This window comes from Dendrobium catenatum, unplaced genomic scaffold (genome assembly GCF_001605985.2).
Source record: "Dendrobium catenatum unplaced genomic scaffold, ASM160598v2 original_scaffold_184645, whole genome shotgun sequence".
NCBI classification, from domain to species: Eukaryota; Viridiplantae; Streptophyta; class Magnoliopsida; order Asparagales; family Orchidaceae; genus Dendrobium; species Dendrobium catenatum.
The window spans coordinates 121,789-148,913 of NW_021503063.1; the positions used below are offsets into that span (position 1 = coordinate 121,789).

At 33.2% G+C, this 27,125-nt stretch overlaps 3 protein-coding genes across 7 annotated transcripts in view; all 3 read right to left on the bottom strand.

Moving 5' to 3' along the window:
* Positions 1–3,337: 3,337 nt before the first annotated feature.
* LOC110100777 (calcium-dependent protein kinase 10-like) lies at positions 3,338–7,724 on the bottom strand. Its single transcript, XM_020828435.2, has 7 exons — positions 6,853–7,724; positions 5,799–5,942; positions 5,539–5,691; positions 5,273–5,388; positions 4,983–5,150; positions 3,738–3,962; positions 3,338–3,646 (listed from the first exon to the last, which is right to left on the bottom strand). The coding sequence occupies exons 1-7, from the start codon at positions 7,694–7,696 to the stop codon at positions 3,524–3,526; spliced, it is 1,773 nt and encodes a 590-aa protein (XP_020684094.1). The 5' UTR covers positions 7,697–7,724; the 3' UTR covers positions 3,338–3,523.
* Positions 7,725–12,751: 5,027 nt separating this feature from the next.
* Positions 12,752–20,454, bottom strand: LOC110100784. Its single transcript, XM_020828452.2, has 2 exons — positions 20,210–20,454; positions 12,752–13,398 (listed from the first exon to the last, which is right to left on the bottom strand). Exons 1-2 carry the CDS (start codon positions 20,389–20,391, stop codon positions 13,038–13,040), a joined length of 543 nt encoding a protein of 180 aa, XP_020684111.1. The 5' UTR covers positions 20,392–20,454; the 3' UTR covers positions 12,752–13,037.
* Positions 20,455–23,705: 3,251 nt separating this feature from the next.
* The window catches only part of LOC110100787, an 11,416-nt gene continuing 7,996 nt past the window's right edge, over positions 23,706–27,125 (bottom strand). For all 5 annotated transcript variants that reach the window (XM_020828457.2, XM_020828455.2, XM_028692362.1 and 2 more), the window contains exons 3-4: positions 24,498–24,730; positions 23,706–24,415 (exon numbers count right to left, since the gene is read on the bottom strand). In XM_020828457.2, coding sequence (XP_020684116.2) covers positions 24,065–24,415; positions 24,498–24,730 — 584 coding nt within the window. In that variant the 3' untranslated portion in view covers positions 23,706–24,064. The remainder of the gene's footprint in view (positions 24,416–24,497; positions 24,731–27,125) is intronic.

Sequence of the window (27,125 nt, forward strand, 5' to 3'; positions counted from 1 at the left end):
TGCATATTTCTAACTTAAAATAAATTTAATAATATTTAGATTTGTTTAGATTATTTTTTATCTGATAAAAAATTTTTCCGCAGAAATGTTAGTTAACGATAAGTCCAAAATATGATAAATATTTTTTTAATGAAAAGTCGAGTTCTAAATGTTTTGTCGTTTTTACCGTCATTTATTCCCTTTGTTTTGCCTTTTTAGTTTTTATTATATGGATTGTGCGCAAACCTTTTTCCTATTTTAATATAATTTTTTTTGTTAATATACTTTCGAAAATAATTATAATAAAAAAATCTTTAAATGGTAAAATAAGTTAAAAACAATTAAATTATGATTTTATTTCTATATTCAATTAATGAATTAAAAATCTTATATAAATGTGGGGGAGAGAGAGAGGATAAGAGAGTAATTCTGAAATGTCTTAGAGAGTGATAGAGAAATAAAAATAAGTAGGGACTAGAGGTGTCAATAAATGGAATTTTTATTGCGTCCTCCCACTAGAGATACGTCCTCCAGAGCTAAATTCGCGCTAAAAAACGAGAAATACCGAGCAAATACCGAGCAATACCAAACAATAATGTGAAATATCATCATGTGAAGAACAATACCGAGTTATACCCAGCAATACCGAGCTATACAAAAAAATACCTAGTTTTTCCTAGAAAAAACTCGGTATTTTTTTGTATTGCTCGGTATAACTCGGTAAAACAATTAAATTATGATTTATTTCTATATTCAATTAATGAATTAAAAATCTTATATGAATGTGGAGGGGGGGGAGAGAGGATAAGAGAGAGTAATTCAGAAATGTTTTAGAGAGTGATAGAGAAATAAAAATAAGTAGGAACTAGAGGTGTCAATATATGAGCTGATCGTCAATAAGATTAGTAAAACTCAGGTCAGGTTGAGCTACTTAAAAAATGGGACAGTTTCAGGTTACTTGCAAACTCGTGTTAGCTTCAAAAATGATCCATTAAAAATCTATTTTCTTTAATTTCTTTTAATTGTTGGTATAATGTTTTTTATTTTTTATCCAATGTTCTAAATTTTATAGTTAATAGATTAAAAGAATTTTTTTTATCAAAATGGGTTAACAAGTCGTCTTCAGTTTCACTAGACTTGAGTCAGATCAATTTCGGGTCGAACTCGAGACACGTCAACTTATTTTAACAGTCCGAAAAAGAAAGGTGAAAAAAAGATGAAGATAAAAGGACATAAAATACATTGAAATTATGTATACAAGCCTAAAACAATATATAACCTTTTAAAATTTTTAACTTTATATTAAGATTAATATGATTGAGAAGATCAGAATTAGGCTTCATTTGAGACAATTTTTTGTCATTATTTTTTCATTACTTTTAAAAAATTTTATAATGCTTTAAAAAACAATAAAACAAATATCTAATGCTTTTAAAAAGCAATAAAAAAATTATCCCATGCTTCGTTTGGGACAACTTTCTAGAGTAATATTTCATTACAATATAATTTATAACTAAATAACTTTTAGCTTCATATTCAACCTCATTATTAGTACATGACTCTATGAAGCTATAGGAGTATCGGAGTATTCCTTTATGTGGCGTAATAAATATAAGGTCAATGCTCACTTGGATTGTCAAAAATTTAGGTGGTCTGGCTGCTCTAAAATTTTTTATACTAAAAAACTGTCTGAAACAAATCCTTAATTTCTCTAAAGTAGCTTAAAAAAAAAAAAAACTATCCCAAATAAAACCTTACTCTCAAATGTAATTAGAATAACCTTCGAAATAGACCATAGATAGACGAGCAGATCAAGGGTAGCTAGCTTTGGGCTTAGAATTTATGACAGTCCATATATAAAGGCTTAGAATTTATGAGAGCCCATATATATAGGCCCAGAAGTGCAAACCAAATAATATCATGCTACTAGCCTCCAGAATGGGCCAAGGACAAGTAAATCCATTCGGTGTTTGGTTAAGGATCAAACTATACGCTAATTAGGTTGACTTTGATAACAATTTAAAAAATAATTTTATATAAGCTGATTTATATATTATAATGCCCAACACAACCCAAGAATGGAAATATAATGAGGGCACTAGGGGTCGGGTAGGGGTGTCGATTCGGGTGAACGGATCCCGGGTTCGGGTTCGGGTTCGGGTCGAATCCGGAGTTGACCCGACACTATTCAGGTCAACTCGAACGGGTCGTCCCGGGTTCGGATTCGGGTCGAATCCGGAGTTGCATTCTCTCAATCTAAATCACCACATAGAACAATGAAAGGATTCATTATATTTATATGGAAAAATGGTTTTAACTATTGTCAACAGTGGAGCAACTCCCCCCCCCCCCCCCCCCCCTTTTCTTCTTTCAAATTGGCTTGAAATTACAACTACATTTGTAGTTTATATGTTTTCAATATTGATTATTAGTTTATTTAACAATTTTACTTTAAACTTAGATTATTATTTTAGCATTAATTTCAACAATATTTTCAAGCTTACTAAAAAAGTATTTATTGTTGATCCATAAGGATAAATCAAAATATGTGCAAATTTCCATCTTACACTTTATAAAATATTCATTTTTTAAATAATTATTTATTTAAAAAACGATGGTACAGACGAAAATGACTTTTTAATCCTTGGACGATGTTCTCTGGCAAAAATTCGTACGAATGAACATACCTTCGTCCTAGGACGAAGCTCTCTGTCACCAAATTTTTAACTGTTCGTCCCGGACGAACTCCACTTCGTCCGGACGAACCTGGAAGGAAAACAAAAGAAAAACTAGCTTTCACATAGCATCACAACACTAACCAGCTCACGCCTCAATGCTCCAAAATTCTCCCAAAATCTTACCATTGAAGAGCTTGGTAGTGCCACACACTGCCATAACACCGATCATTTTCCTTTCCCCATTAGAGAGCTTAACACTAAAACTCTACCCACTTGACATCGCGATGCTTCTAGTGAAAATTTTATGAATTGAAATTCACTTCCCAGACCACCTAGCATTATAAAGTTATCTCAAATGAACACTTAGGATTCATTTTGGACAGTTTTCTTAATATTTTCTAAAACATTTTTTTAATTAAAAAATTTTTCAAACTAAAAATTTTTGTACTAAAAAGTTGTTTTAAAAAACAATGAGAAAACTGTCCCAAATGAAGCCTTAATCTTTATTTGGGACTGCTTTCTTGCTGCTTTATAAAATTGTTGCAAAGAAAACAAATTTTTTAAAACCGTTGTAAAAAGTAGCTTCCAAATATATCAGCATACACTTTATCCTTCCTTTTATATTAATTTTTTTTTTTCATACAAATCAAATTTGCATTCTCTCAATCTAAATCACCACATAGAACAATGAAAGGATTCATTATATTTATATGGCAAAATAATTTGTTATCCTTAATCTTAACATTAACAACCTTTATAACTCATATAATTCCAAATCTACCCAAAACTGGGAAGCAAAAGAATCTAATAATGAAGATTAAAAAAAAAAAACAAAAAAAAAACAAAAAAACCATCATGCTACCTGGCTAGCCAACCTTCAAAGCTTCTCTAAGTCCAATGCTGAAATTATTCTGCAAACCTTTCTTACCAAACCCTGCATTACCCTTCTGCATCATTTCTACAAACTCATTGTAATCAATCCTGCCATCCTGCAAAACACCAAAAAGGATGATTTTTAACAGAGGAAACAGGAAATTGTTCTTCTTTGATATTGAGATAACCAAATCTGAAGAGTTTTACATTGTCTTGATCAACTTCATGGATTATTTCCTCTAATCTGATGTCTTCTATGCCAAATTCTTCGCAAGCAAGTTGTAGTTCGTCGCGGGTTATGTAACCGCTTCCGTCCTTGTCGAAATACGAGAAGGCTGCAAATAAATGGTCCTCTCTCTCTATCTTGTTCAGATGTACTGTTGCAGCTATGAACTCGCCGTAGTCGATGGTGCCACTGTTGTCTACATCAGCCTACAAGAGCGAAATTTGTCGAATGAAGTGAGAGAAGAAAGAGAATTACAGACTTGGGATCTAAGAACCAGAAGAAAATCAATGAGCAGGAAGAGTCATCATCACCAGACTCGTCTCTGTTACTTTGGTTGGCTCTATGAATATCCTCCTTATATATTCATTTCTTTGATCTACCAGTTCTTCTTTCTTAATCTTTCCAAGTTAATTTAATTCATTTGTCTAATTGATGCATTATCAGATCTTCATTGTAGATAGTTGAATCATTGGCCTGTTTTTCATCATTTCTGACTTTCATAAATATTACTCACAAGCTCTGCATTATAATCATTCTCAATCTATCTTTGCTAGTTTACAATATATCAGGTTTTGCTTGGGACGGATTTTTTACTGCTTCTTAAAGCAGTTTTTAGTATAAAAATTTAACTTTTGTACTAAACAACTACTTTAAGAGCCTTAGGCATTGTTTGGGATGGCTTCTTTACTGTTTCTTAAAGCACCTTTTTAGAATTTTTATACTAAAAAGCTGCCTGAAGAAGCAATAAGGAAGCTGTCCCAAACAAAACATTAAACTTTAAATTTCTGATTTTTTCATACTGCACTTTACTGTGAGTGTCTTTTTTATTGCTAATCACTCAAATGAATTGTTTGTGACACAGATAAGAGTTTGTACTTTCCTAGTTATGCTCAAACAGCCTTAACTGTACTATCTGAAAACATGCATGAGAAAACATCAAATCAGCTGATTCTAAGGGATGCTGTTTGGTAGCAGGATTTAGGCCGGATTTGAGGCGGGTTTGAGCGAAATCCAGCCAAACGGCCTAAAATGCAAAATTAAATCTCACAGCAAATGAAAGTAGCCGTAGACGAAAAACTCCGCCTTTTCGTGCTAAATCCCTGATTTACGAAATCCTATTTAAATCAAATCCTATGTGCTACCAAACATCCCCTAAAGATGTTCGTAACTGTGATGCCTGACAATATAAAAACTAGTCAATATATGTATACTGTGATGAGACTCACCGCTTCCATGAGAGCATAAATCTCTGACTCCATGAGATTTGCACCCACTCTTTCTAATCCAGCTTTGAGTTCATCAAAAGTTATCTGTCCACTGTTGTCAGTATCTATCATCTTGAACATTTCTTTGAGGCCAGCAATTTCATCCTCGGAGAGGTTTTCTGCAATGACCTATAGAGAGGAAGGATATTCTACTAAAGCCATGGAACAGTTATGCGTAATTGTTAAATCAAGAACTCAACTGTATCTGTAATAACTGTTGATAAAAGCTTCGAGCTTTTCTAGCAACTTACCCTGAGAGCCATCTTTTTGAGTTTGTTCATTGCAGAGAATTGCTTCAAACGAGAGAGAACTGCAGAATCCAGAGGCTTGTCAGGAGCCACACCATCAACCTGCACCCATGGATGACCTGCAAAACAAAACCACATGAATGTAATTTAAAGATAGATTAATAAAAATTTGATCTTTTGTACATTCTCGATTCAGTATTTTACTGATAAATCAGAATTAAAACAGCAGATTGTTTTACAAATTTGTTTCTGATTAAGAGAAGACTCACATAAAACTTCATGAGCTTTCAGCCTCTTTTTTGGATCTCTGACAAGCATTTTCTGCACAAGATCTTTAGCACCATTTGAGATGCTCGGCCATGGATCAGACTCAAAGTCAAGCTCGCCATGCAGAACCTCATCAAAGATACCTTGCTCGGTTTCTGGGTTTGATAGAAAACAGACGCATAAGAGTTAGCTCAACTGGTCGAAAAAGGGGGACGGATTTGCAAAATTATTACAGAAATGGTGATAAAATACAGATCAGAACCTGCCCAAAAAGGAGGAACACCACTAAGAAGAATGTAAATTATGACTCCAGCACTCCAAACATCCACCTCAGGACCATACCTCTTCCTCAATACTTCTGGGGCAACATAATAAGGACTACCAACCACATCAGTGAATATTTCCCCTGAAATGAATAACTGCCAATAAATAATTATACAAGGAAAACAAAATGAAAGTTTAACATGCAAACAAGTGTTAAAAAGAGAACAACATTGAAGGTTTTGATCTTCTAACACTCATAAGAACTACTAAACAGTTAATGGGCCAATCCAATATGCTAATGAAAGAAGGACCAGTCCCAATTAAAGAGGTCAAACAATCATGAGGAGGAGAAAGGTACTCCAAATAAGATACAATATAAATAAAAACATACAGAGGAGATGGCAAAACCAAGACCGAGACCACCTATGACAGAGATATTGCCTTCTAGTGAGCAATATTGCTGGAGGACCCATTTATGCGATCAAAGGACCCATTTATGTGAGAAATTATTCTGTGTGGAGTCCGGACGGAAAGAACTGTCCAGAATGTGAGTGTACACACTGTGTAGAAACAACATACATTATTTGTACATATTGTGTACACTCACAGTCTGGACGGTTCTTCCTGTCCGAACTCCGCACAGAATAATTTCTCCGTTTATGCAGCTCACATCACATCTTTCTACTAATATTTGTCAGCCAGGAAATCAGAAGCAAAGCATCCGAATTGGACTCCCATGGGTAGGAAAGTATACTGATGCCATTTCAACATCAGATACGCCATTAGTGCAAGAAAGAGGAGTTTCTTTTTCCTATTCAGTTCAGCTGTCTGATTTAATACTTCTGTAAAATTGTTCAAAATTCAATCACAGTGTGTCAACTGCTAATATACTATATCCTCATAAAAACAAAATTAGATTCCTCAATTAAATGAGCCAAATATACTGCATAAAGTGCTAAAAGAAGAAAATCAGTAAGATTTCAAAGGATTTTTGGACAGAGCTTACTGTATAATCACACAAAATTAACAGATCTAAATAGATGAGGAATTACCAGGCCGGAAGAACACTGAAAGCCCAAAGTCAATTGTCTTAAGAAGTGCTTCTTCGGATTGGCTGACAAAGAGGAAATTCTCTGGCTTCAAATCGCGATGCATAACCCCCAAAGAATGGCAAGCCTCTACAACACTCACAATCACTCTTGTAAGCTCCGCTGCCTTTCTCTCTGTGAAATGACCCTTCTGAATGATCCTATCAAATAACTCACCACCAGCACATAATTCCATCACAACATGAACAGCTACTGCATCTTCATAAGCTCCTTTGATTGAAATAACATTTGGATTCCCAGCTAAATGATGCATTATCTGAATCTCCCTCCTCACATCCTCCACATCCTCTACAGAAGTCAATTTCCTCTTAGCAATAGATTTGCATGCAAATTCCTTTCCAGTGGCTTTCTCCACGCACAAATATGTAGTACCAAACTGACCTTGACCAAGTTTGCGTCCTAAGCTATAAATATCCTTCAAATTTGCAGTTTTTCGCCTCAATACCGAACCAGCTAAAAGACCAGCACTTGGTACTCTCCATACATGTCTGGGCTTCTTTGGGGGATTTTGAGGAGATTGATCATATGCCGGCTTCACCTCTATTTCTTGAGGTTTAGTAGGCTTGAACTCAGATTCTTGGATCTTAACCGGCTCAGGCGGGCTGTTTTGGAGAGGATTTAGGTCATCAGCATCTGGCCTTACAGGAGAAGAGATCTCCATTGCAGCATCCTCAGTTTTAGCCGGCCCTAACTCATTGCCTTGAGCTTGATTTCTCCATAAGCTTGCAGAAAATGTTTGAAAGATTCCATTTTTCGAGAAGTTTGGGCCGACACAAGTGTTCCCCATCAGCTTCAAGCCTCAATACTCCCTGCAATTGTTCCTCTCCTCCCTCGGCATCGGACTCTGGCCATCCACAGGGCACCTTTCAGGAGGGATTTTCCGCAGTAAGATTGAGGCTTTATCCAGAAAACGAAGAGAGATCGACAGGAGCAAAAAGATGGTAGGGGAAAAACTGAATTTTCCCGGGAAACTGCCTACCAAAAACCGAATCCAGATAGAATCCAGAAAATAGAAACTCGAGTATGATAAAGCCCAATACTCGAATCCAGATAGAATCGAAGCGGTGTTGCTCCGAACCGTAATCCCCGATTCAATCGAAGAAAAGATCGTAGCTTTTCGCAGCACAGGCAGAGATGATGATGCTACAGACAAGTTATGGAAGCGTGCGAGGCAAGGGCAAGGGAAATAATGGAGCGGCGAATGCGGGAAGACGGAGATGGGCACAACGGTCATTTTAACGTGCGGACTCGTGCTCTCTCTCTCTTTGTGTAAGTCAAACAAACGCGCTTACTGAATTAGGGAATGAAAACTTGGAATTTTGACCAATTTTGGAGTGAAAATTGGGATCAAATGTAAGGTCGGCTTGTTTACCAGGGCTAGGGTTAGCGAATGGGGCCGAAGGTGATCCATACAACATGCCGGCGATTGCGATTGACAGGTAGCGCCGGCCACGGCCGGCTATCTAGTATCTCCGCTGGAAAGAAGATGACTTCGCCTTTGGTGGCTACTGAGCTATCGACCGTCCCATCTCACAGTTTAAATTATCTTAATTTTTTTTTTGGAAATTTGATTTTTTGATAATTTCATTTCGATATTCGTATAATTGGTAAATAATTCGTGATTAGCTTATTAAATATTTCTTTAATTTATTTATTGAATAAATGAAATTAATAATATCCTCATTATCTAAATTAAAATATTTTAATGTATTTAATGACCACTAACCTTATTTATGAATTATGTATAACTTTTATTTTATTGGATAATAAATGAGATGAATCTGAATAAATATTTTAACTCATTAATGAAATTGAGACAAATTTAATTTATTTAACCTAAATTTATAACATCTAATTAATATATTATTTATTCAACACATATTAATAAATTTAGATTTCGTTTGGGTTCTTTGGGACGACTTTATTACTGCTTATTGAAGTAATTTTTTAGTACAAAAATTAAAATTTTTGTGCTAAAAGCTACTTCAAGAAGTAGTAAGAAAGACATCCCAAACAAAACCTTAAGCTTGAGGAAGAATACTGCTATCAGAATTTATTTTTCTCAAATTTGATTACGAATTACTCTTGAAGTTGATGAGCTTGCAATTAGGGCTTATTCTCTATATTCTTAGGCTTTGTTTGGGATAGCTTTAAACTACTATTGTTTCTGCTTTCAAGAGAGTTTTATATTAAAAAGCAACTTTATAAAACAGCAATAAAATTATCTCAAACAAAATCTTCATTTGCACAAATCACAAAGTAAATGGACGGTTCCAAGAAGGAAGTAACAAGGCTTTTATACCAACATATATATGGTATCACCTTTGCATCATTGAGGGCCAATTTAGGTCATATCATAAGTTCATAAACCTCTTGTAGATTTTTTTTTTTGCTGTAAGTAAAGTTAGGCATTTGTGTGTATTATATAACAATAATAATGAATTTTTTTAATTCATACATTTAATTTTTTCTCTGAAAAATATTTTAAAAATAAGTAAAATTAAATTTGATAAGTTGTTATTATTTATAATTTGAAAAAAAATAGCTATATTAAATGAAGGCTATAAGTATTAATTTAGGGTTTATAGATGCATTCAAATGCATAAAACATTATAATCATTTATTCATATTAGCAATCGTAATAATATTATTATTAAAAATCAATTTTATTGAAATTATCAAAACCACTAAAGCTATATAGAAAACTTTATTTTTAGTTCAAATTATGTATATTAATTAGTTGAATATGATTTATCGTATTTTTTTTTTCTAAATTAAAAAGGTAAAGCATAATAAAAATAAAATGATAATTTCATTTCACATAACATTATATTAAAAAGAAAAAAAAAGAAAAAAAAAGTAATAATAAAATGATAATAATAATTAAATTGGTCTCAAATGAAAAATACATTTTTAATTATTTTAGAAGATATCTCATGCAATATATACATTTCTCACTTATATATAATTTGATCATAAATGGTCAAACAAAGGAGAATTGAAAGGGGAGAGCAACTCATTTGTAGAAAAAATACAAAATAAATTAATAATTCATTTATATTAAAATATTGATGAACAAATAATTTTATAATTGATGCAGTATGTTTGCTTTGTTTATTGTTGCATGCATGCTATAAAATTTGAGTCGATAAAATGTGTGTTTTAAGATTTAGTATTATACAAAGATTGAGCACATACATATGAAAGTGATAGAAATATTCTTCTTTTTTCATTGTTAGAGAAGATGGAAAGTACAAACATCAAGTATCCACAGAGTGACAGTTTATACCTAACAGCATGGCTTAATTTTCTTAATAGGGATTATAGAAAGATGCCCACATGCGAATAAATCTATCTAACAACAAAGTCAAATCGTGTTAATATTATGGAGATAGTGATGATTTCTAATGCAAGTCGTAGGTGGTGATCATGGTTATCGGTAGCAATAGATGGTGGTGATCATCGACGGTGATGACTAAAAAATGTAAGAGAGTTCTCTCTATAACTCTATTTTCTCTTCCTTCCTCTTGATGTGATGAATGAAAGCTTATTTATAGTTTTTTGGTAGTGACATGCTCCATAAATATAGAAAAAATGTAGGGCAAAGTAATATCCCTTCACCAAACGGTCTGTATTGACTCCTTCGATCATAGAGTTTTTTTTTCAAGCATTTAAATGCCTTGATGATGTTAGAATTAAGTGATGCCGATCTTGATGGATTTTTCTCGTCGAGCCGCTTGATTCGGCTGTAAGCATGTCATATTTGGAGATTATTTTTTTACCAAATTAATGTTTTGAAGCTTTCAAGTATGCTTTAGTTCCTTAGTCAAGCCCATTTGGACTCAAATTAGTCCGATTTTGGTGTTATGACGTTCAATTTGAATGAAAGGTTTCTGAGATCAGAGTTTGGATGGTCCCAAACTAAATTTTGAAAGTTTCCAATTCAAATATGCCTCGAGATTAGTGCATGATCAAGATGATTTTTCGTGATATATCAGTTGTGATTTTTTTCAAGAAAGAAATATTTCATTAATTTTCTATTCTTCTTACTAAATGTTTCTTAATTTCTAATAGTTTATGAGAAAATAAATAAAACATTTTGGCATGTTAGGCATCCATCCCTTGCAAAGGAGTTTGGCCAATTCAACAACCAATTGCAAATTGAGTTCTCATGCTAAACATGAATTAATCATAAATTGTTCATGAACAAGTCTTGAAGCCTTTATTTTAATTATACCTATTTTTTTTTTTTTTAAAAGTTTGATCAATATCCATTTGCTATGTTATGCTACACTTCCCACAAAAAAAAAATATCCATTTTAATTTAAAAAAAAATCCCTTTATCACTTCAGATAATATAATTTTTTAGTGTTATATTTTATAAATTCATTGATTAGAATAATTTTAAATTTAATGGTTTTGGGAAGACAAAGAAAAATATTTACAGCAAGCACAATATATTATGAGCAATCTAATTGAAAATAAAAGAGAAATATATCTATAATTTTTTTTTTTTGGTTACCTTTTAAATCACCTCATATGAAACAAAATAAAATATAAAATCAAACCAATTCAAATCATATAAATACAAAACAAATATTTTAACTACAAATAAAAAAAATAAACAAATTACATTTTTTTTTATTTATGAGAAAAACAGCTCATCAAGACTGCTAATGATTTTTTTTTAAATCCAACCTCTTTGTCAAGGCTAGTATAATAATGTTTATAATAACATCAATATATATAAAAAAAATGATTAAAACTTTACTAATATCCTCAAATTATTAAATTTATTTGAAGATAAATTTAATATACAATTGTTAATTATTTCATCAATATATTAGCTTCTTTTAAAACAAATTTAATAATAAAATATTCATCCTAATCAAATTTTAATTATAATAATCCTTTGAAACATTTTGATTTACAACTGGAATGTGGAAACAAGAAACAGTACACCACCACTTCCTTTCAATCAATTAGAGAGAATAAACAAATAATTTTGATATGGATGGACTTACGGACATGCACATAATTGCCTAGTAGTGGAGGTTTTGTGGCTTACAAGTTTTATTATTGTTTAAAAGGCTCCACTTCCTAACCTAACTTCTTCTTATTCTTCTTCTTTTTTAATTTTAAAGGAAAAAATTATTGGCATCATTAACAAGTCTAGTCAAATTGGGATCACATCTACTTTAAATTTGAGCTTGATTAATTAAGCAATTTGAACTCGAGTTCAGCTTAATTCTACGAGTTCGAATCGACACCTAAGCCGAATTATTTACTATGAACCAAAAAAATAATAATAATAAATAATATTATGATTCAAATAATTGTTATAATAAAATGATAAAAAGAATGAAAAATTTGAGAAGAATTAACAAATAATCAGTTGATATAAAAAATTAAGATATTATTTTTAAATATTTCTTAATGACATTATACTTAAATTTCAAACTTCTAATATATTTTATATTAATACTTTTCAAACAAGCTAATTAATGAGCTAATAAGTTTAGTCAAGGCTGACTAAAAATTAAGCTCATCAGCTCATAAAATTCGACTCATAAACTATTTATCGAAATAAACTCGAGCGAACCTAACTCACTCACACTCCTAATGACGGTTTGTTTTTTTAACCGTGAAAGTATATGTTAATATTAAAGGGGATTTACATACATATCATTTTATATCATATTATTTACATATCTAATATCCAAAACTTTAATATTTTATGCATACCACCTATAAACAACTAGAATATAAAGACAGTTCCTTTCCTATTCTAACCAAAATAAAATAAAATTTACAAAATGTAATTAATAAAATAACCTACAAATATTCCAATGGTGATCACACCATGAAAGGTCTATCACAATTAAGCTTCATTTTAATTAAACTCCACACATTAAGAAATTCTGATCTAGAAAAGGCTAAGGCTATCCTTCTGAATTAATCTGCCAACATTAAACTATTAGGCTTCATTTTATACAACTTCCATATGGTACTATAGCTACATATGTTATTAAAAAAAAAAAACTGAAATAATAAGATGATTTCAGATGGTCTGATTACTTAGCTGTGAACTAGAAATGCAAGATCTGCCGAGACAGGAGCAAAGATTCTCAAACTTCTCTAATCTCCACATCTAAATCACCATAATGATCTTTCATCTCCTTAGATGATCTGCTCTCATGTTGCCAATGCGCAGGGGTTCGCCGGTGATCGAGCGGCGGCCGGCTACTTTGTATGGAAGGAACGCCAAAGGAGTTGAAGAACTCGTTTGCCACCTTCTCTGTAGCTTCCATGAAGGTGCTGAAGCCACCAATAAACTCTCGTTCGATTGATTCCAGATCATTACGAAGACCTGGAAAAGAGAAGGGTTCAGAGCCGTTTGACTCAAATGGAGGAAGAAAGCCTTGCTTAACGTCATTGGAGATATCATCTTCGGTGTGCTCGGTTTTTGATTCCACGACTTCTGCAGGTCTGGGAACAAGGCAGGCATGTCAAACAACTGGAGGATTTACATTTACATTTACAGAAAATTTGAAAGTCCTTGCACTTTGAATTCATAATTATCATAACCTGTCACTCCTAATTTTAATCACAAATACATATTAACATCTCCATTTCTAACAAAATCAATTTTGATAATATTAAATTCTTTGTTTCCCAACACTCATATCCATGAAGCATAGCTGATTGTAATTTTAAAAAATTACCTTTATGTGTCTGACAACCGATCAAACAGTATTTTTAATGTTAATGACTTTTTTTTTTTTTTTTGGTTAAGATAGTCTGAATTTTCTTTAATGTATTTGAACATATATATTATGTTTAGGTTTTAATTTTGATTTATTTATTGTATTTCTCCTTAGGATACTTATTCACTAAAAATAAGGCCATAGGGCTAAAATAGAATCAATAAGTTACTTTTGAGACTATGGATTGACCATTTGACCTCTCCATATCATGATTTCTCTATGAATCACACCCCTCTCGACTCTAACACTCTCACACGACCATCTTTATTTCTTTCTTCATTTTATGGGTTGACCCCACCCTATCATAATTTCTCTACCACTCGCAACCCCATCGACTTTAACACAACCATCTTTATTTCTTTCATCATTCCTCTTCCCCTCCCCCTCCCAACTCTCTTTCTCGTCACTAGATCTCTTAATTCCCTGGCCTCTTTCTCATGCAACCCCTCTTTATTCTCTCCATTGAACTTGCAATTATCATCTCTACGTTTGTCTCCTGCTCCTGCTTAGGCTCTCTCCTCCCGTGCAGTCTCCTTTCACAAGTTATATATAGTTACTTGTGATCCTTTTCTCCTTCCTCTCCTTGCCCATGCCTCTCATTCCTTCCCTTTATCATTTGCAAGTCATGCCAGAAATCATCGTCACTTTATTTCTAACTAATCATCATCAAATTTAATATCAGATTCAGGTTATGTGAGATCCCCTCTAACCATTTAGACCTCGAAATCTGATATTTTCTTCATCAATCAAAAGACTGGCAACTTTTTTTTTTTTTTTTTAGGTTCATTTCACTTTGTATGCATTATCACAATCTTCCGAGATGAAAACATCATGACTGAAAAATCAATAGCATCTTTAGAAAATATATCATTCTTTTAAAGAGTATCAAAAGCCAAAAAAAAAAAAATCAATCTACTTCCTGATTGCAAGGGTTCTTGTCTCTTGAAAATTTTCTGTTATACGCTATAAATTTCTGAGGCATTCACTGAAAATTTTTCAGAGTTCCTAATGTTCCCTTCTGGGACAACCTCAACAATCACACTTAACAGGTTCTTTCCACCTCCGACATCTCGGTCAAATTCACATCAGCTTTCACCTTTCTTTGGGTGAAAACCTTAGTTCAAAAGGTGGCTCCTTGTTATCCATAGTAGACTCGATGTCGCAACAACACCTTTCAGACAATAAATCTACTTAGGTGCAGGGTTATAAGGTTTCACGGATCAAGAAATATGTCTGTCGAGAATCAGAGGCAACAGAGCCCTATTGATCACATTTGCAGGCATAAATCTTCGAGTACTAACTGGATTTAAGTTCGTTGACATTTGAAAGTATAATAATTTATGTATGATCCTTGCCTAGAAAAGTTGTACAAATAGACATTCTAAAATAGAAAAGCTCTAGATGGATTCCTGCTACTACAAAAGCATTTGACCAAACCATAGGTAAGATGATTGAGTCTCAATGCTTAAACTCCCTGATTTTACAAAAAAAATTTGAATTATTCTATGGCATTTTTGGAATAGAAATTGGCAGGACGTTGAGTAAAGAATACAATTCTATAAAATACTTGACGCTAAGGATAGTCCACCCATGCTGAGGAATATTATGATGTAGTGCAATATTTCCATGATCAAGACTTTCTATTGTATTATCACCACAAACTCTAAAATATTTGCAACCCCAAAAAAATCAAATGCTCAACATACAATTTTTGGTAGCATTTATGCCAAAGTTCTACTTGGTTATAAAATATAATTCTAGTGTTAAAAACAAAGGTGTTCATACACTGATCAGGATTTTTATCTTAGTTAAATAAATTTGAAAGAGCCAACATTGAAGAGAATAAAAAATGAATATCTATTATGCACTAATTTTCATCTGATATAACTTAATTTGAAAGCCAATTTTTGTTACCTTTGATATCAATTACCAATATACATTGAAAATTTCCTTCTAAAAGGATAAACAAATAATGCATTCCTCATATTCCCTTCCGATAATCACTTGTACTGGAGTTACATCTATGGAGGATTGGTTGGCCACACAGATTATAACAAAGCCATCATTTGACTATAGGAAAGATTCTTTTGACCCTACTTTGAAAACATGCTGATAGCTTAATAAACCAATATCAAACTTGTCAAATAGGAAAGTTCATCTAACAAAGTATTAGTATGTATACTACCTTACCTACACTTAATGCACAATGGCAAGACATCGGTGTGGATTTCATGTTAAGATTACTAAGAATTATCCTTGTTTATGATTTTCTATTAATTTATATAGGGCAGTTTAAGGGTCTAGGTTTCCTAAATGAAACCAAAAATAACGCGAAAATAGTGCAGGAATCATTGTGGATCTGTTCGGTAATGAGAAATAGATACGGGAGTAATTCAGCGGTGGGAAAATCAGAATAGTGTTTAGAGGAAAAGGTGCGGCACAGTGTTCCAACACTATAAGGAACGGCTGAGAACAAGGGTTGAAGGAATGCAGGAATTCCTGTAGCTAATTTCGGCAGAGTGCATACAACAAGTCGCAGGAATCTTGTAGAGTAAGCGGTACAATGCTGAAGATCACTATAGCACTCGGAAATCTCTGTTTTATAAAGAAGTGTAGTTGAAGAAATTTTTATGACTTACAAAAATATTGAGAAAGAACAGTGAGTTTTGTGAAGGAATAATCAGAGGAAAGAATAAGAAGAAGAAGAAAAGAATATTGAAGGAAGGAGGAGGTAAGAAATTATAGAGTTTATTATTAGCTTTTAATTTTTCTAAAACCATTAAGTTCTATGAATGATAATCCTAATTTTACTTTTAGGAGAATTCATCAGATATATGCAGAAGGAAGGATTTGAGGTAATTGATATTAAGTATAGGATATTGTTATACACTTTATTATATATCAAATTGTGATATTGATAAGATTGGGAGAAGTGATTGTAGGTGACTTATAAGCGTACAAGGGGAAGAAGTAGAGAATTGGAGGAGATACCTCGGCAAGAAGGTAAGTAATGCATGTATATTTCAAAATAATGACTTTCAAATATAAGTATGGAGGTTAAATTTGAATGCATTAAAGTTAAATGTTATCAAAGTTGTTTAATGTATAGGAAGATTATACCTTCAAGTTGTCAAGTATGAATAATAAGGTATATAAATTAATCAAGTAAGTGTAAAATAATATTTAGTATGTTAATCTAAATATTTTCCTATTTGATATTATGTTGGAAAGATGTAAATTTCCTTACCTTTGGTATGCCTTTTAATTGTATACAAATTTGAACATAAATGATTATGAAAGCATGCAACCACTTAAAAATGACATGAATACTGAAAAGTTTAGTGAATATCAATTAAAAAATAAAGTTTGGCTATAAATGATATATAACTTACAAATGTAGGTGGGACAAAAGGGTTCTTATATATAAGACTACAATATAAATGGGGAAAAAGGGAACCAGAGAACATGATACCTGCATAGTAGGTGGGGCAAAATGGACATCTATGTAATTCAATGACGATAATATTAGGTTTACTTGGACTTCATTGAATAATGTTATGAAAGTGTAGTCAAATATTTTATAGACTAAAATTGATATTCATTGTAGAATTCAGAAGAAGTAAATATTAATGTTAAGTTTGAATTTATAATGATTTTAATGTTTGATTATTTTCAATGATTGGATTTTAAATATTAATTAATTTGTAAAGCTTACTGAGCCTCATAGCTCACCAATATTTTTCTTATTGGCTGTTGTTGCAGGAAAGGGAAATGAGAAGATCATAACAGATTAATTTGCCAGTTATTTCAAAATTAATGTTAATATTTATCTTTGTTTGTAAATATTAAAATTGAGGTATGTAAACTTCCCACTGATGTATTACTTCAGATTTTTGTAGTGACTTTGTAAATATCTCATGTTGAAATTTAAAGTTATTAGCTGCTTCCGTTTGATGAGATGAATGAGAACTTAATTGTTGGATGTTTTATAAAGATGTCAAATGTTTAAAAATATTGTATGATCAAATGATGAAATATTTATGTTAGTAATACTCCACGTACTGTTAAGGGGTACTATGGAGTGTTACAAAAGTGATATTAGAATAAAGATTTAAGGTTCTGAGGATTTAATTACGGAAGCATAAGCATATTGAGTTGTCTAAAGAATAAGATTGGATCTGAGGGGATTATTTCAAAGCCCGGGGGAGTGTAGTGCTACTAAGTTAATAATAAGTCTAACTTGAATATGGCTTGTATGTGAGCATATGAAAGTAACATCTAAATAGGAGTACATGATTATAAAGGCATAATTCATGATGTAATGTATTAAAGATATAATGGTTGAAACTTGAAAGAATAGGGACTGATGGTCAGTCACCTATAAACTTCCCACAAGATCAACTGGAAAAGGTGTTATGCACACTGCATGAAGGTGATTATAACCTTATTTTTATTTTCTCAAAAAATCTACATCACAATTAATTTAGTTTTACAAATCTGATAACTATTGATAAAAACAATTTGGTAGCTTTTTACATATAGTTGCTTGCATCCCTATTAAAAAATGATAGCTTTCTTATTATAGGTGCATGCAGCCCTATTAAGTATTAACTACTACCAGATAATAGCCAGTTGTTCTATGAATGAAAAGAACCTTAGCAGCTACCTCAATAACCAACACATTGCATAAACTACTAGACATACTCGCAACTTGTGAGCTGAGCCTCGTCAAGTTTAAACTCAAGTTCGTATAATATACAAGCTCAAGTTTAAGCTCGAGCTCATGCTCAAAACTCGAAAAGCACAAATCGCTAACTCGTTAATGAGTCAAGTTTTAGCTATCTCAGCTCACTTACAACCCTAGTTCATATCATTGGTGCTCTTGTTGCACATTCTCCTTTCTACAACCACTGTCGATCCATTCCGATTTCCGCCCAATTACTAGTTTCATTCATCCCATATCCAACCAAGAACCACCATTTTGCAAGACCTCTGTCCACGTTTTCCCAATTTGGACATCATGCCATCATTGATTTCACCATATCTTGCCAGAAACGCATATTCAAATACAAGAAGTTTCCCAGTTTGCACCATGCAGGAATTCCCTCTGTCTCCAATTTTCCCGATTTTCACTCAACCCTAACCACCATCCCATCCCAACAAAAAAAAAAAGAAAAAGAAATTGCAATCCTTGCCAGCCAAAACCAATCACGAATCCATTGTTCCCTTACGGTGTGTCGCAAGGTTCTCATATTGCCTATCCCACAAAATAGATCCTATCATCCACGCATGTCCTCTTTCATTGCCAAGATCAGACTAATCCAACCACCCAAACCACGCATCCACCACTCCCTCCATTGATTCAACCAATTTCATGAGCAAATGATTAAACCCATGGCCATTAACACTGATAATAAAAGAAAGAATCAATTGTGCAAAAAAGTTTAATAAATTAACTAGCTTTACAATACCATTTCAAAAAGAACCTAATCCGCTCTATTTTTGCTAGTCTTTTCCTTAAAGCACGGTAGAGAGCTCATCAAGATTCATGGAATCATAAATTATGGAGGATTGTATGATGAGATAAGATAAAATAGAAATGTAAATTCCATCGATCACGATGATCTTAAATGACATTTTCCAATGTCTAAACCAAATATAGAGATAATTTGAGTAGTGATTTGGTTCAATGAGTGATTCAATAATCAGTAAAGATATTCCTCATTTCAGTGGGGATATTACATACAAATGGCTTGCCAAAGTTGGTCAATTATGTTTGTGTCATGATCTATATGATGTACAGTGTTTTAAAATTACTAGTGTATACTGATGGTCAAACATTGTGTTACTACCAACAGATTTCTTCCAAAAAGTTGTTGAATTCTTTCAAGCAAAACATTCTTCGACATTTTGGCCCTCTAGAGATCATCAACATACTCTTGAGATCATTGACCATCCTCTTGACACCATCAAGAGAACTTTTCTGTGATGCGGACCATAACCTCACAAACTCATTAGCTAAAGAGGTTAATGAGGGATCAAATGAGTAAAGGTTGTGGTAGCACAGCAGGAGCACAAAACTGATCCACATGAAGCATGGTTAAATAAAAAACCACTACTTTCATGACCACCAAGACAAAAAATTGACGAATTACTCACGTATCTATTGGTCCCTTTTTTTTAGCTTCTTTGTTGTTCTAGTGCACAACAATGATACACTTGAGATATTGTGTCTGAATCGGTATCCATCGCCTTCATCAGATCAATTTGGAAGTCCGACCTTGAGGATAAGGTTGCCTTAAAAGATGGAAAAATTAAAGGGAATGATTTAACTAAGGCTTGATAAAGAGTTCATAATTTTCTACATATGCAAAAGATCAACCAACATAATGCTTTCTAACATAGAATATATCGTCCTTCTAAGCCCTAAGCCCTGAGGCCTTCATAAAATTAGAAAGGAAGATAGAAAGAAGAATTTCAAGCAAAACCTAGCAGGATTGGAACGATTTTGAAAGAGAAAATAATCTAATTACCTCCCGGCGCACTGACGAAGAAGCTGCTCCGTCTTCTCGCATTTCCTTACGAACCTTCCCGGCTCCACCTCCTCCGTCCTGCAGCTCGACTTCACAATCCTCCTATTCGAACAACTCCTTTCCTCAGCACTGCCATCGCCCTCGCCACCGAATCCCGTCGATGCCTTTTTCCACCACGCCATCTGATTTCCGAAATCCTCTCGCTCGCTCTTCTCCCTTCGCCGCCTCACACAGATTTCACGAAATTACTTCCTACTCACGGAAGCCAATTTATAGCGAGCGATCCAAGTGTTTTTTAGTGGCATCGCACGTGTGAAGTGCTTTCTTTTTTTTAGTTGTTAAATTAAAAAAAAAAAAGCTTTATATGCCTATTGCCTACTGATATTAATAATTGATTAAATATCATATTCTTTTTTAGAAATGTGAATGAAAGTTTATTTGGAATTTAATATTATGTAAAATTTTAAGTTATAATATTTGACTCAAGAGATGCAAAATTTTGAATAATAATATTGTTCAAATTTGTATTCTTTTGATATTTAACTCTACTGATCTGAAAGTTTGTGTAATTAATCATGTACATTCTAGTCATCTTTTATTTAAATTTATTATATTATACTTTTTTTATTTAGCTTTAAATACATTCATCAACAACAACAACATCAAATTTTTGTCCCAGTATGTGGGGTCCACTATATAAATCTTTTTTCTCCATTGTGTCATGCTAAAAGTCAAATTCTTGATTAATTCTAATAAAGAAAGATCATTTCTAATATTTTCTAGCCAAATCCTTTTAGGTTTATCTCTGACTTTCTTAACATAAATCAAATCTAATTTCTCTATTTTCCTAATCGGGTCATCGAAAGGCCGCCATTTTATGACCAAATCATCTAAGGCGAGTCTCTCTAATATTATCTTCTACTGGAGCTACTCCAACCTTTTCATGTATATGCTCATTTTGTATCCTATCTATGGGGTAAAGCCACTCATCCACTTGAGCATTCTCATCTCTGCAACAATTAACTTAGTATTATGCTTCTCTTTTAAAGGTCAACATTTGACACCATAAAACATTGCATGTTTCACCACCATCTTATAGAATTTTCTATTAAGTTTGAGGGAGATTTTTCTTTCACACAATAAGCCAGATGCATCCCGCCATTTCAACCATCCAATTTGAATTATGCTTATAATATCCCAATTTATTCCACACTCTGAACAATAGATCCAAGATATTTAAAACGTGTACTCTTATTAATGACTTGATCGTCCAAAGTCACAATCCACTCACTAGGTCTATTATTACTAAAGTTACACTTCAATATATTCAGTTTTAGATTTACTCAAGCGAAAACCTTTAAGACTCTAAAAATGACCTCCATAATTCAAGTTTACCTTCAACTCTCTCTAGTCTTGTCAATAAGAATAATATCATCAGAGAAAACATACACCAAGGTACATCCTCTTGCAAATGTCTAGTGAGAACATCCATGACTAAAGCAAAAGGATATGGGCTTAAGGTTGATCCTTGATGTAATCCAATAGAAATAGGAAAATACTTGGTCAAACCACCTTGTGTTTGAACACAAGTAATACCTCTTACATACATATCTTTAATGATTTGAATATAAGCCTTATTAACTCATTTCTTTTCAAAAACTCTCCATAGCACTTCTCTTGGAACTTTATCATATGCTTTATGTACATTAATAAATATCATATGTGGATCCTCCTTATTCTCTATATATTTCTCCATCAAACCTCGCAATAAATGTATGACTTCCATAGTAGACCTACCCGGCATGAATCCAAATTGATTTTGAGAAACATTAGTATCACGCCACAACCTACGCTCCATAACTCGTTCCCATAAATTTAAAGTATGACACATTAACTTAATTCCTCTATAATTCACACAATTTTGTTCATCACCTTTATTCCTAAAAATAAGAATTATTACACTCATTCTCCACTCGTCTATCATCTTTTTATGCTTCAAAATGATATTAAAAAGTATAGTAAACTAAGAAATTCCTTCATCTCCTAAGCTTTGTTTGATAACAGTTTTGTGGTTTCTGCGCCATCCACTTTAGGTTCTATGTTTGGTTCTTCACCATCAACAGGTTTTTCATTTGAACTTAAAAATCCTGCTTAAGAGGTTTCCAACTTTAGTTTTGGTTCTTCATCTGGTGCTACTATGCAGCCACTGCCACACCTACCTTCGGAATGCCAGCTGCCGCTGAAGCTTCAGGTTCTGTATCACAGAGTAATGATCCGATGGATGTTGAGGATCCCTTGGCTAATGAAACATATCAAGCTCCCACTCTTACGGTTCCAAGTTCTGTTCAACCGAACAACTCATCTGCATCTCCAAATTTTGTTTTGGGTTCTGCAGTTCCATCAGGTGGAACACCAGTAATCCAATTTGGCAGTCATCAAAATCCTTCTACTCATCAAAATCCCAATCCATTTCAGGTCGGCGGTAGCCTAGGCTCTGCACATGGTGAATCCGGACCGTTCGGAGGCGAATCCGGACGCACCATGTCACCCGGATGCACTGGACCCTGGGTGACTTGGCGCATTCAGACAAATCAGAACGCGGTTTTTCATCGGGCCAGGGAGTTTGTGACATCTTTGCGGAAAATTATGAAATTTAGAAGATACAGAATCCCAAGAAAGTTATTAAACTGATTTGTTTCTCTAAGCATTTAGCGGTCCATTTTCTGCCTCTTCCTGGTAAAAGCTCATGGAATGTTTACACTTGAAAGTTGAATGTCAATTATAATTCCATTAGCTTTTACTTGTCTTTTATGTTAATTGTTAATCATTACTTTCTGATATTTACTTATTTGTTTAAGTTAAGATCTATTATCATAAATAGCATGTAATTTTAGATGCTGATAAATTAACAATTTTGAGTTTTGATTTATGAGATTTCAGCCTTTATGAACGTTTGAGGATCGCATCTCCTTCGTGCTTTTTTGCGGATTCAACTATTTGATTTTTTTTTTTTTTGAGAAATCAACAACCAAGGATTTGATGTCTTTCTTTTATCTTTTCTATATCGTTTCATCATAAATCTCTATGTTTTCAAAAAAATCATTGTGCGGCCAGAGGTCAAACATCTCACGTCACATCATTTTTTTATTGTGTACCAAGCGACGTGACACATTCTAGTTGGCCTCTGAACTGTTCGGTGTCCGCACAAAATAATTTCTCGTGTTTTCCACACTTGAGCTGCATGGCGAATTATTACGTCCGGTCACCGGACGTCTGGACATCCAATCCAGATGCACCACATCACCCAAATATACTGGGACCCCGTATTTTGGTGACATGGCGCGTCTGGATTGGTGTCCGGCTGAACCCGAACACCAAACGTAATAATTTGCCTAGCTGCATACCATACATCAATTTAATATCAAAACTGACCTCAAAATTACATATAAACTGCTAATCCAAATCGACCAAAGATAAATAGGCCTTTAACCAAACAAACATTAAGCTGCTCATCAAGCGAATCAATTTACTTCCACCCAGTAGAAAACTAGCGAATTCTAGATAACACTTTCTAGTTCATACTGACATGTAGAAAACTTTTTTCTAAAAAACCTCTCTGAATGTTTGAAAAAGATTTGAAATATTGTCCCCATTAAGCATATCACAATGTCAAGTTCCCCACATAGGATCAACGAACACAGAGAGAGTAGAAATGGAATGGAACTATAATATATGTGCTCAATATTATGATCATAATAGCTTCCACTAACTACTGCTTCAATATATATGGCCATCTGAAGATCACTTAAAAGCAGAAAGCAAAGAATATTTCACTCTTCTATGCTCCAGAAAACTTCAATAATATCGTCCACCAGAATTATAAGCTCTGCCACCAGGATACTGACCTCGAGGATCGAAGTCGCGGCTCCGAGCAGCCCCACCAAACTCTGGCCCTTCTCTGTAGGGGTCAATGTTACCTCGGCCAAATGCTTGATGTGGGTCTCCATGACCGGCAGCGGCGGCAGCAGAGGCAGCTGAGCCATAGCCATAAGCTTCATTTGGGTGGTAGTTGCTTATACTAGCCTGCTGGTATTGCTTATGGCGAACCTGTGATTCCTTGCGAAGAAACTCATCTCTAAGGCTAGCCTGTTGAGCTCGGACCGTTACCAGTTTCTCTTGATATTGAGTATTAATCTCACTTAGTCTCTGCAACAACGTAAGAAGATGATAAAAAAAAAAAATCAAATTGAATGCTGGATGAAGAAAAAAAAATAGTGAACAAATTTACCTCTCTATGCCGAGTATTTTCCTTGTCCTCAGCTTCCTCTTGTTCTTTGGTCAATTTCATAATGTCTTCAAGGAATTTCTCTTCAAGACCCTCAAATGTCTGGGGATGATTGCTCTCATCATAGCCAACTTCTTTGCTATCTCTTGGATCTCTAATCATTTGTTTCTCCAATCCAATTTTGGAGTCTGGTCTTTGACCTTGGTATGCAGATCGAGAAGAATCGCTTCCTTGACCTAAATCTCAAAATTTTACTCTCCTTGAATTTTATAAGCCAATAAGGGAACAATTTACCTAAGCTAGAATGCTTTGTATGATAAGGTTCCCAAAAAAAAAAAAAGCCAGGATCATAAAGTTGATTCTAGAAAGTTCTAGAATGAATATTGCGATAGAGAACACAGAGATGAACACCACATGAATTACAAACACATTAAGGATCAATGGCTAAAACATTAGCAGAAAATAATGGAGCATTCTCTTCACAATCTACAGAGTTAAAACTGTCACAAAAATATGCATGGTTGACATGATTTCAAGTATTACAAGATTTCTATGATGATTTTGAATCACAGACTATGTAGAAAAGAATGTGCTTCCACAGTAAAAAAATTTGTTCAACTCAATGGAAATCTTCTCTCTATCATGTTTTTTCATAGAAAAATGTCAATTTCATTTCTTGAAAAAAAAAATTATTTCAAATAACTGAGTTAATTTTTTTTTAGGGAAGGAGACATAGAGCCATAGAGGGCAAAAAATAAAGCACAGGAGTAGATTGCAAAGAGGAGGAGCATTTACCAATAGTGCTCCCTAAAAGCTAATTCCTCAATAATTATGTTAGCTCTATTAACTATCTATCAATAGTAATGTCTTTAAATTTTCTCCATCACAACCCCTTCCACCAGTGCTCTTTTAGCTATGACAATAAGAGTTATTCTCAATCCATCATATGCAAATCAATAGAACAATTGCTAGAACAACAGTCAATTTGCCCTAGTTAAATTTGATAAAAAAATGTCAAGAGAATTTCATACATCATAAATCAATAAGCATGCAAGAACCCAATTTAGTCAAAGCACAATTAAACTAAGGTTTTTTTTTGGACGGCTTTTTTACTGCTTCTTAAAACAGTTTTTTAGTAATAAATTAAAAATTTTGTACAATAAAACTGTTTTAAGATGCAGTAAGAAAGTCAACCCAAACGAAACCTAAGGCTTTGTTTGGTTTTTTTGTACTTTTGTAAAAGACAGTTTTAAGAAACATTGGTTCAGAAAATGGAGTTTTCTAAAGGAGAAACATATATAAAAAAACTTTCCCAAAACAGCAGAAAAATGAAAAAAAATAGTTATTAGGAACGTGATTTGATGAACCAAACTGCAAAGAAGAATGAATTTCTCGTTTTAAAACGGAATAAGCACAAAAAACTTTCAATCAAACAAAGCCTAAATGTTTACTTTGTAGCTTAAAGTTCATCAGTAGCTCAAGGAGTAGAAAGTTTACTTGACCTAACGAGTGACAAAAAAAAAGTAAAATTGGCGTATAAAAAGAGGGGTAACAATGACCAAGTTTGCCAATTATAATAAATGTTAGCCAAAAATGACGAAATGGCTATGTTCAAGTTATGCTGAGAAGAATTTGCTCTTTAAATTAGCAAATGTGCAATCACGTACTCCTGAATAATAGCCAAGCAAAACCCAGCTGGCTTGATTGCGAATTTAGCATCCATAAATTAAAAAATTCTGATATACTAAAAATGATCAATCCTCCACAACATAAAAAAAGTATAAATCTCGGTTAAACTGTGGTTTAAAAAATCTTTCGAGATGCACGCCTCGAGGCACACTTTGAATTGAGATGCACAATGAGTGCCTCGAGGCTTAAGTCTCACTAGTGCCGGTGAGACTTATCTTTTTTTTAAATGAGACGTATACCTCGAGGCGTTTTGATATAGCGCCTCATTCTGGTTAAATTTTATAATTCTTAATATATATATTATTAGTATCATTGTAATATATACTTTTTATTCTATTATACAAAGAAAAGGAACAACTTAGATATATGATGAATGAATAGGTGAAATGGTTGTGTTATGTTTAATAAAAATTTGAAAAATAGATAATTCAAATTATAGAGGTGAATAATTGATGATGATGAAATAAATCATTTGATTGTTAATGATATATTATTTAATGATGAATGGATAATAGCAAAAAAATAGTGAAATTTTAAACTTGAAAATGGAGAAATGTGTTTGATGATGGGGAGAATGAAGATATCAATATTAATATTAAAATGACTACCAAATTGATAATAACTTCTACTTCACAATCAATTTAAGGAAACTAGCAAAGTTCAAGTTTCAAAAAAATAAAAATCAAATGATGATTTAAATATCATGAATTACTTTGTTGTGTTATTAATTTATTGCTTTATTTTATATTACACTGAACCCAATGTTAATTAATATGGGGAGTTTAAAAAAATGTTATAATTGAAAAGTTTTTATTTTTCTGTTTTGAGGCTTATGCCTTGATCCGCCTAGAGGCTTATGCCTCGCATCGTTAAGGCAAAACGCCTTGATTTCCAATTTTACCGTTTTAATCCTTAAGTTAAACAATTTAAAAAACAAGAATA